The following is an 11,773-nucleotide window of genomic DNA, read 5'->3' as shown; positions in this document are numbered from 1 at the left end:
CTAATCCTAACCCCACCCCTAATCCTAACCCCTCCCCCTCCCCCACACCTAACCCTAAACCTACCAATACTAAGCGCACCTTCCAAAACGGAAAGTATTGCTCTCGCGTCTGCGCAGCGCCGCTTCAAGTCAAACGCACCTATTTACTGCTATGAGGATATTTTGTTTTGATACTCTGTTTTAAACCAATATCAATAAATACATATTTTGGAAAAAAAATTAAAATATTCAATTTGAAAACCTCGATCATTTGCTGCTTGCTCATAACTGTTCATAAGCAGCGATTTTAGTCAACTTCATTAAAAAAAAAAGTTATAAATGTAGCTCTGTATATCACAAAAAAAACTATTAGACCCAGAATACTTTATAACCACTTTTTTTTTTTTTTTTTTTTAGATTTGCAGACTAGTTTTTCTTTAAATTAAAAAAATAAATAAAAATAGCCTAAATAAAAATGTGCGTTCTGAATAATGTCATACAGTTCCGAAATGACATTAATTTGAACAATAATGAGACATTGTTTTTTCATTTTGGAGTGAACTATCCCTTTGAAATGTCCAAGTGCAGAAAATGCTAAGGCTGCAAGTGGTAAAAATAACTAAATGAATTTCTTGAGTGTGAGGTATCGACTATGGGAATTTATTCCCACCGCAACAAAGCAAGAGGAGTCAGATTCAGTTTTCCACATTTATTTCAGCATAAGTGGTTCAGAAAACATCTCAGACTGTACCACTTACAAGTTTCTTATCGTTAAAACCCTCAGTAGGCAGGCAAGATCAAAGATTTAAACATGGCGGTGTCCAACGTCACTGCTATGTAAAAATGTTTACATCTTAATGACCAAAAATAAATGGGTTTCAAACTGGGCATGACAAATATCGCCACAAATGGTTGTGAGTAAAGAACACAAACAAGACTAAATAAAAACGGTGGCTCAGGATTCACACAAGTGCTGCACTGGAACTTTATACAGTGGTAATTCACAATATGTTGATACACACATTTCCTATCGCACTATTTCAGTCTTTTTACAATTGTTTACTCTTCTTTTTACTCAAGTCAATTTTCTGTGAACGTGTGCATGTGTGATCACATTGACATACTGCTACATACTTTACTCCGTGTGTTGTAATAAGGCAATGTGGTACTGAAAAAAAACTATTTCACTAAAAACAGCCACATCTATCAACTGAACATTTTTAATTCTAATTAATAATAAGGTATCATTAATAATGAGAACAAGCATTTGAAAGTAAACCGGCCATAAATCTCATTTTAAAATCCTTGAACATTAAAGAAGAAGGGGGTAGATGATATCCATTTTCCTTTTTTCTGGTCACCTCAAAACAAGAAAAAAAACAAAAAAAAACATTCATAAAGAAATCTTTTAAGCAACACCCGCAATCCAGTTAAAATGAAACATGGATTTAACATATGTACCTCTTCACAACAGTTTGAGAAGGCAAGACGTCTGCTCTACCCTCTGCTTTTCTTAAGCTTGGCACAATAATGAAGCCTTCTGGTCCGTTCAGACGAGAGCTGTACAGGCTTCACTGCAATATGGAACTACTGTACAGCAATAGTCTCCGAATTAAACACACTGCGCTGCCTGTGGCAGTGTGATTGATATCGCTGGTACATCTACACTAACCCAGTTCCCTGAGAACACTAAAGGACTAAAACCATGGCAGCACACAGGATATGCAATATTATAATATTCGCTAGATAAAATGCGTAGGATAAATCAAAGACAGAGAACATATGGACTAAGCATGGGACTTAATGTAAACAACACTCAAATAACTGTCTTAATTTTGGTCATTCTTTTCTGAAAATAACCAAAACAGGTTACAGTTTTCACATTTTCAAAAAGCAGAGGGAATTAAACCTATTGCTGAGCAAGGAAATTAACAAATGGATACAAAGTGTAAACAAGCTACCATGGACAAATGCAGGCCTACTGACATAAAGTGACACAAATCGAGCATATACAACAAAAATCTGATCCTGTGCAATTTACTGTCAACAGCCTACGTACTGCCTTCCCTTTTCATCAGCATTCATTGGTCCATTTTTCTCATCTGTACACATGAGGTTTGCTTTTTAGATTTTTTTGTGTATTTTGTGTTTTTGCACTGATGTACCCATATCTAGGTGCTTGTTTTGGCATTAAGCAAATGCAATGCTCGTGTGAGAGTTTGTTGTAAAATAAGGGTCTTTTCCCTGTTCAGTGAGTCTGCTGATCAGCTAACAAACTCCTTCACAGTTTGCTTCAGTTAACGCCTACAAAGTCCAATACCCACATATATTATATATAAAAAATAAGTTATTGCGCATCCGAAAAAAGTGCATCTTATTTTCAAAAATATCTCTTTTGCTCCATGCTTTCTTTTCTTCCTCAGGGTCCAGAAATCCAAATCCAGCGTTTTTCTAAGAGACCAGAGGGGTAAAGAGGAAGGGGACTCGATAGCTTGAACGCGTGCTGGATGGGCACGTAAGAAATCATGAGGCGGAAGTGGAGTGGGACGTGAAGGAGGAGGATAGAATGGTTGTCCAGCTATGCAATCACCATGGGAACGTCATCTGAAAAGCCACTGATCATAGGAGCGTCTTCGTCATCGTCACCTTAAGAAGAGAGGGAACAAAGAAACATCTTAATTACTAATTTTCATAGTGTGGAAAACTGAACTGAACTGAATTTAAGTGAACTGAACTGAATTCAGGTGAACAGAGTTAAAGTGAACAACTGAAATAAAATGAAGTGAAACTGAACTGATTTAAAATGGTGAAGTTGAATTAATTGAAGTGATTAAATAAACTGAACAAAACTGAAGTAAACTGAACTAAAGTGAACTGATGACAATTTTACAAAACTGAAGTGAACAAATCTAAACCAAAGTTAACTTAAATTTAAGCATGCTGAGCTAAACTGAATTGAACTGAAGTCAACTGAGCTAAACAGAAGTGAAATGAAGTGAACTAAACTGACTTCAAGTGAACTACACTAAAATGAAGTCAACTAAACTAAACTGAATTTAACTTAAATGAACTAAACTAAATTAAGTGATGTTAACTGTCAACTTAAGCCAAGTTCACACTACACGACTTTACAGGTCGGCAGATCGCTGTGCCGTTCAGACTACATGACTTGATTGTCTGTCTTTTAGTCTTTGTGTTGTTCACACTACCTGACTATGTAAAGGATCTGCTACCAGGGGTTACACACTACACGAGCTGACAACAACTCTGTCAGCCAACGACTCGATTCGGTCCCTAAACCACGTTTTGTCATGAAAACACGCGAGAATTCACCGTTCGCAAAGAGCTTGATTGACAGGCGATCTGACCAATCAGAACGCGTATATTATGTGCCGCCCAACAGCTATGGCCTGTCTTCATAGAAATACATGTTAAAACGGGGTAAAAAAAAAGATTGACTGAATTTAAACTTTTTAAATATAACTAAATATAAATATGTGCAGAGGGTTAAGCTGTGCTGTTGTTGGCTGCCACGGTAACGGTAATAAGCTAAGGTACTCCTTTAAAGTTCTTGTTTTGCCTACCAGAAATCTGTCATGTCTGGCACTGTATGCATGGCTTGCAGCGCTTAAGTTAAATACTGAATGAGAAATAATAAAATGTTAAAACGTGTGCTCTTATCATTCTGTGGACAAAATCCTGTGAACTTCGCCCCGATCAGGAGCTCATCTGTTTTCAATGCCGGTTTACCGCGACGCTTCATATCATCTTCCCACTCATTAAACTATGACAGGTCCTTTACTGCAAAAAGACAGTCACTGCAACACTCTAAAGCAGGGGTACTCAACAGGCCGCATCCGGCCCGTCTGCATTCATTTTGTGGCCCGCATCATGCTGACGATTAATGTAATTTTATTACAGTTTGTGCTCAAAATATTAGGCAGTTTAATTTAAAAAAAAATTAAATGTAGCCTATACAATCGCAGTAGTAAAAGCTGCTGGATCTCTGTAAGCGCTGGCATGCCCCAAACAATTTAAAAGAGAAGCGCTGTCCAACAAAAGAGGACAACATGATTTTACTCCACAACATCAGTCAAGTGTTTGAAATAACTTCATTTTGTGCGTTTTTTGTCACAGAACGAGGCAGATAATATATTCTATACGGTAAAGGCAATGTCAATTATCATTGGATTTTAAATATACTTTATTATTATGAAAATACCAGAGATGGCTTGAAGAACACCGCTAAACCATATATTGTCGCGTCGTATGTTTACTGTCCTATACTGTTGGATATTTAAATAAATAGCCAGATTGCAAACAGATTCAATCACCCACACAATCTTGTTCATAAATGACAGGATTAATTTTTCTTAAATCACAATGTAACGTTCAAATCTGCGCTGGCGCTGCCGCTGATCTAGAGAGAGCAGTTTACGTATATGAAACATCTTTACAAAGTCTTTTGTATCGTTATTTCTGTGTTACAAACATTCAAATAATCACAGAAGTACTGGAATAAAAGTTTATAGTTCAGATATAAACACTGCTGTCTACAGAAGCGATCAAAATAGAATAAATCCCCTTTTTGAAAGTGACAATGCTTCAAATAAAGATTGTATCAATTACAACATAATACCAGCAGGTGGAGACAAGTGACAAACTGAGATTCATTCAGGAATGAAACAAGTGAAGTCTTTATGAGCAAGTCATGAATAGGAGTTATGAATCATTTGTTTAACTTTTTATTAATTTGTTGAATATTGTATTCTATAAAAAGACTGCAGCAATTTTTTCTAGAAACTCTAGTAAATTACATGTTATTTTGTTTAGTTGTCTCTTTTTTCAGAATCATGGTGGGAGAATAGCGATATCTATTTTAAAAATAAAATATTGATACAATATAGTTAATATAAATATGAAAAATAATACTTCTTTCTAAAGTACTTTGTGAACTATATTTGCTCAAGAATGTTTTTAGTTTTAGCATTTTGAGTTTGTTCAGTATGAATGCAAACTTTTTTTGCATCAATATAGCAAAACAAATTTAAAACTTTGCTCAGTCTTATTTTAAATAGGAGAAGGACAAGCAAGACTTAGATAAGTAATAAACTATTTCTAAATCAGTAAATCTACAAATATTGTCCTAAATAAAGTCTGATGATGCAAGTTGTAATTTGCATCATGTAGTTTAAATGTGGCTCGCTTGGCCTCTGAACTTGAGTACCCCTGCTCTAAAGTGATGGTTTTAAAAAGCACATGGCGTTGTAGTTTCATTTTTATAGGTTTCACATTGTTGGCTTGGAAAATATGTAAATGATCATGCCCAGTAGCCGCAGTGGTTTCTCTTCTAGCCTTAACCACAAATCAGACAGAAGAGCAGATTAACTTCGGTGGACTTAAATGTGAAAAATGATGTTACATATGAAAAGATGATCGGTTCACGTGTTTCAACAATACAGTGATCTGTCACGACACATTGAAGAGCCACAAAACGGTATTTATCGTTTGAATTTCTTAAAAAAATTACTCCATTTAAAAGCTGAGAGTCCTGAGATCTTGTTTCATATCAGAAGTAACCTGCTCTGTCTTCTCTGTCGGTGTGTTAGTTTCCTCTTTGCTCTGCGATGTATTTTTCACTGCATGAGAACATGTGTAGTGTGAGAGCGGCATTGTTTTTCTTCCAGTGACCTCAACCCAGATATTTGTTTGGCGTCGGCGACACGTCAGCGAGCCTCTTTGATGCATCGCTGTGTAGTTCACACATAAAGATTGCGGAGCGCCATCACCCGCTGATTTTCCCCCGATTACAGCCTGACCTGTCGGCGAGCTTGTTAACTTGCAAATCGGGCTTAAAATCCTGTAGTGTGAACTAGCCTAAAGTCAACTCAGCAAAATAATAAATCCTGGGACAAAAAATCCTGGGACAAATTGTTCCAGGTAATTTCGGTGGAAAAGCAGCTTAAATGACATTTCTGTGAAGTGTTCTGAAAACAGATTTCATGAAAGGCAGGAGACTGGTCTTACCCAGCTCATCTCCTGAGGAGAAAATGGCAGAGCCCAGACGAGAGTTGTAGTGGCTGTTAGTGAAAGCGGTGAAGCTGTGCTGTAGCCGTCGGTGTCTGAGGTAAAGCACCACCAGGCCTCCACACACACCCACCAACAGCAGGAACAACACTGGGACCACCACTGCCGCCATATCCTCTGATTTACCTGACTGAGATGAGGCATCGTTTGGGCCTGAAAAATGACATAAGTCAAGATCTACAATTGCCTACAAAGATAAAGAAGAAAAATGTTTATTGCATAAAAGCTCATGCCTGCTGCTTTGCCCAGTTCATCATATAACAGCACCGCCGCTTCTCCACACAGCTGGTTGTTGAGCAGACAACGCGCCCGCACTGAGAACGTGTAGTTATGGCCCACCAACAGGTTGCTGATCCTGAGGAACGTCTCCGTTGTGTTACCCAGACACTTTGTGGAGTTGCTGACACTGTCATGCATATACACCTCATAGCCCTGAAGGATCAGATGATTATTAGTGAAACCATTTCATAAGTGAAACAAAAGGAAATAGAAAAGAAAAAAATGTGAAAGAATCTTGTTAAAAGATAATGAAACTTTTTTTACCATCATCCACAATAAGACCAGAAATGTTCATTAATTGAGTTAATAGGGTCATTGTGTATTTTATGTAGACTTTAAAGGCGTGTCTGGTTTCTAACCCTGCTCTCATTGAAGGTCTGGTCCTTCACAGCCAGGCTCTTCCAGAAGAGGAACACATGATCCTGTTCTTCTAAGATCTTGAGGGCCTCAGGCGCAGGCAGAGGAACTGTGTGGAAAAATACAAGACAGCAGGAAATTTTACTTATAGTTGTTAATACACTACCTCTCAAAAGTTTGTGGTCAGTGCAATTATTTTCTTTTGAAAGAAAGTAATACTTTTTATTGAGCAGGGATACATATAATTGATCAAATTGACAATAAAGACATTTATAATATCAAAGATTTCTGTCTCAGAAAAACCTGTTCTTTTTAACTTTCTATCCATCCAAGAATCTTGATAAAAGCTATCATAGTTTCTACAAATATATTAAGCAGCACGACTGTTTTCAGCACTGTTAATAAAAAGTAATGCTTCTTGAGCAGCAAATCGCCATATTAGAATGATTTCTGAAGGATCGTGTGATCTTAAAGACTGGAGTAATGGCTGCTGAAAATTCAGCTTTTCCATCACAGGAATAAATTATTTGTAAACATTAGGGCTGTCAACGTTGACGCGTTAACGCATGCAATTAATCTTAACGCGCTAATATTTTTTAAACGCAAATTAATCGTTTGATAAGGTTTGACCCCAATAATTCATTGGTAATCTATCATTGCCTGCGTCCCACTGTGCACACTATCCATCCTAAATTCTATGTGATATTAGTAATTTTCAATACTATTTAGGGCAGATAAGGTGGATAGTATTGGGATTAGCACATTGGGATGCAGGGATTGTGTGATTATTATGAGGCGCTGGGCTAGACAAAAGTGAAGCAAACACGGAGAAAGAGCGAGTGTGTCAGAGAGAGAGAGAGAGAGACAGTGCACGAGAGATATGTATATTCATATGTTATAAGGGTACAGCGAACCAGTGTTGCCAGGGTCGCAGTTCTCCCGCACAATTGGGCTATTTTGAAAACACAGTCGCGGGAAAAATGACAGAGTCGTGGGTTGTGATTTTTTGGTCTACTTTTACAATGTACTGCGGCCGTCCATACTGTACACGTGATCGCAAAAGGAAGTTATTACAAACACTCGGTGGTTTAAAGTGAGTTCTGAGTAAAAGTGTACTATTAATCTCATAAATTGTCTTATGTAGCATGATGCTAATATTAGCTATAATGCACCTGCAGAACAGGTCCAATTAGTCTTCAAAATGCATTTTGTCATTACTTCATGTAAGGTCGCAAGAAAACGTTTTGTTGTATTTATTTAGAAATAATTTTGATAATAGTTGGGTAAATGTATACTGGGATTGAAGCGATTGAGGCTTGGTAAACGTTTTATTGCCTGTATAAAGGCTGATAAAGGCTGAAAAAAAAAAGAATAATAAGGACAGCACTAGTAAACATTTTAAAAAGGCAATAAGAGAGAAGGCTATACCCGTGTTGAGTGTGAAGCTGGCCTCTTTGCTCATGTTGAGCAGCCTGATGGTGATGCTGTAGCGTCCTCCAGGCTCCAGGCCCTTCAGCGTGTACTCCACTGTGTTGTTCTGAGTGCTCACCTTATAGTCCTGCTCCATTTTACGAACTGTATCTCGCACGTGCACTGCGTACGTCTGATATACACACACAGAGATGCTTTAAACACCCCATCTGACATATAACTAAAATGTTTTAGAATAAAAAAAAATGACAGTCTAGAACTTGAATGGTCATACCAAAGGACTGCTGGGAGAATCATATGGTGGCTGCCACTTCAGAGTGGCCTGTGTCTTATCCACTCGCACCTTGTGCAGGTTTCGAGGTGGAAGTCGCTCATTGGGGATCATCTTCACTACGGCATAGTCTGATGGAGGCCCGAGGTATGGAACGATCACCCTCACCTGAACAACAAACACACTATCACTTCAACATGGTGCCCAATTGGATGTCTAAAATGAAGAGTAGGCGGGTGGACACTAACCAAGAAGAGGAACTGCTTGTCGCTGTCAACGATCACTGTCAGACTGGTTGAGGTGGTATTCACCCTGTGAGGTCTGCGGTACAGATCCAGGAAGGATGTGGCGTAGAACACTCCATACATCTATGAAAACATGGAAAAGTTACAATGATGTCTTTATAGATACTTTTCAACTTAAAGGTCAGGACACAGTGAAATTTCAGCAAAATTTTGCGGGTCCATTATCTATTTTTAATTATTTAATGATATTAGAGGCACAATTCACAACACCTTCAAATCAAGGCGCTTTCGATTGAAATGCTGCGAAACTAGCATGATTAAACCTAATGTGAAATCAGCATGGAGAAATATTTTGCCCTTTCCAAAAACATGGATTCCTATTGAAATTACTGAATTTCACCTGCAAAACAGAAAATGTGACCGCACCTTTAGCTTATAAATATAAATGCTGTACTTGATCGCATCTTATAGTAATAATTTGCTTTCGTTTTCATACTTGTACATACACAAGTTTGTATGAATTCACTCAAATCCTTGTAAAAGGCTAGTTTATTTCTAAAACTGATCAACTTAATGGCTTCACTTTTCTTGTGACAATCAAAATTTGCGTGGGGAAATTGTTCGCCCTCACGTGAATTGCTACTGAAAACACTGGATATCACCAGTGAAAGTTTGCAGAACAATGATAAATATAACCGCACTTTAGGTGTTCATGAGTAAAGGCATATTCAGACCAAGAATGATAAAGATAACTATAATGTAACCTATATTTGCGACCGCACCAACACACAATAGCATGCTTGCACACTTTAAAGGCAGGGTAAGCAATTTCTGGAAGCCAATGTTGATATTTAAAATTACCAAAACAAACATGCCCCTACCCCAAAAGGGTCTCGCCCCTATTTTGATGTGTCTGTAGTGGTTAAACATAAGATATAATTCATTTTGGGTAAATCTAACAGGTAATCTTTGGTGTTTATTCTATTAATCTATGAATATGTTAAAATGAAAATGAAAAGAGGCAATACTGTTTATATAATATTTAATTTCGTTGTAATATATGTACGTTCCCTGAGCTACATTTCTGCTGCTATTAATATTTTAAATGAAAACGAAAACAGGCAGTGGTGTTTGATATCATATTTCGTCTTATTGTAAATACAGTGAGGAAAATTGCAGTAGCCAAGGTGATTGATGTTATCAAGTACGCTGCTGTTTTACTGGACTTGCTTCGTCCCGTCCACGGGAGTTCACACTCCCTAGTCGAACTTACGAAATCCGAACTATCCGAAGTCCGCGCGCAGACCTACAGTGCCCTCCAAAAGTATTGGAACATTAAGGCTAATTCCTTTATTTTTGCTGTAGACAGAAAACATTTGGGTTTGACATCAAAAGATGAATATGAGATGAGAGATTTGAAACTGAAAGAGGCTGCGGGGAAAGCCTGGAAAAGCATCACAAAAGAAGAATGCAAAGGTTTGATGATGTTAGTGGGTCACAGGCTTGATGCAGTTATTGAAAGCAAAGGATTTGCAACTAAATATTAAGTCTTTTTCACTTTAATCTGTTAATTCTATCTGTTCCAATACTTTTGGTAACATGAAAAATGGGTGGGTTCAAACAAAAGGTGCTATCTAAGTTGTGTATCAGATCCAGATGAAAATACCTGTAAATAAAAGCTGAAATGTTAATCTCTCATCTCATATTCATCTTTTGATGTCAAACCCAAATGTTTTCTGTCTACAGCAAAAATAAAGGAATTGGCCTTACTGTTCCAATACTTTTGGAGGGCACTCTACATCATCAGACTATTTGCCTAATCTCCTCTGTACTTTAGACCGCAATGGAAACGCAGACAGCAACAGGTTTTAGGGAAAACATTTTTTTTTTTCAATTCACAAATTTTTCCAAATAATTTCGGTGGAAAAGCGGCTTTAGTGTATGATGTTTTTCTCTGTGACTGCATCATACACTTGCTATGCTCTGTAAGTGTATGATGCCCAGATCTGTTCAGCTTTTAAAAGTCGTGTCATGTATTCCAGCCTTTAATCTTACCTCAGCTTGAGGGCCTGTCCAGTTGCACTCTACAGCAGTCTGGTTGAGCGGTCGGGCCTTCAGTGATGGCTGGGTAGGTCTGGTACCTTTGGTCTGCTTGCGGTACAGAGAAGTAGGACTGTCTCCATCATCTGTATGAGCCCACACTGCCACCTCATATACCGTCCCTGCTGTCAGGTTAGAGGCTGTACAGAAAACAGCACACATTTTATATAGCTCCAGAAATGCTGATATGATGTTTGATGACTGTGAAGTGTTTTGCAGTACCTTTCAATGTCCCTGAAACAGTGTAATTCCAGCTCTCCTTCATATGTTCATCAAATACCCATGAAATGACAACAACATAGTGCTTCACCTAAAAGAGAGATCAAAATTATATTTAAATATTATAATAGGAGGAGGTCATAAACATAACCCACACAGGGTTCCCACTCTTTCATGAACACCAGATTCAAGGACTTTTTAAAGCACCATTTATTTTACATCAAGCACCTATCAAATTCACACCCCAGTAGTGGTGCAAAGGATCACAAAACTCACGGTTCGGATCATACTACGGATTTTGAGTCACGGATCGGATAATTTTTGGATCAGCAAAAAAAAAAAAAAAAAGTTACTAAAAGCTAACTTTAAGTACTTACATTACAGATGACTTGTTACTGTTATTTAAAAGTAATTCCTTACCTTACAATATTACTGTCTCAGAATTGTAATGCGTTACATTACTCCTGTATTACTTTTGAGTTACTTTCACCAAAATATCTACAGAAGTAGAGCTTAACATTCTAAAATGACAAAATGTACTAGAGCCCTGCCCTAATGGCAAAGTGTTTATATTTCGTTCGGCCTTTTAATTAAGTTCATTTAGAAAAAACGTTTGGAGCATTTTTTGTTCATTAAATAAGTTTTTTCTTTCTTAAAGTAACGACCAAGCGGCCAGCGGCAGACCGGCAGGCTGATCATAGCTTAAGCTTGATCAATTTAGCCTTCTCAAATCATCATGACTTGCCTAAGATAAATCTATAGATATACTAAAACAGTTCAAGCATATAAGAATGTTTAAACGTTA

General features: G+C 37.5%; 1 protein-coding gene across 1 annotated transcript in view; it reads right to left on the bottom strand.

Moving 5' to 3' along the window:
• Window positions 1-675: 675 nt before the first annotated feature.
• Window positions 676-11,773, bottom strand: part of LOC306853988 (sortilin-related receptor-like) — a 78,461-nt gene continuing 67,363 nt past the window's right edge. The window contains exons 40-48 of the mRNA XM_079391747.1: window positions 10,972-11,059; window positions 10,705-10,889; window positions 8,653-8,772; window positions 8,408-8,572; window positions 8,131-8,305; window positions 6,705-6,811; window positions 6,300-6,498; window positions 6,007-6,219; window positions 676-2,625 (exon numbers count right to left, since the gene is read on the bottom strand). Of these exons, the coding sequence (XP_079247873.1) occupies window positions 2,558-2,625; window positions 6,007-6,219; window positions 6,300-6,498; window positions 6,705-6,811; window positions 8,131-8,305; window positions 8,408-8,572; window positions 8,653-8,772; window positions 10,705-10,889; window positions 10,972-11,059 (1,320 nt within the window). The 3' untranslated portion in view covers window positions 676-2,557. The remainder of the gene's footprint in view (window positions 2,626-6,006; window positions 6,220-6,299; window positions 6,499-6,704; window positions 6,812-8,130; window positions 8,306-8,407; window positions 8,573-8,652; window positions 8,773-10,704; window positions 10,890-10,971; window positions 11,060-11,773) is intronic.

This window comes from Barbus barbus (genome assembly GCF_936440315.1).
Source record: "Barbus barbus genome assembly, chromosome: 34".
NCBI lineage: Eukaryota > Metazoa > Chordata > Actinopteri > Cypriniformes > Cyprinidae > Barbus > Barbus barbus.
This window is presented reverse-complemented; position numbering and strand designations above follow the sequence as displayed.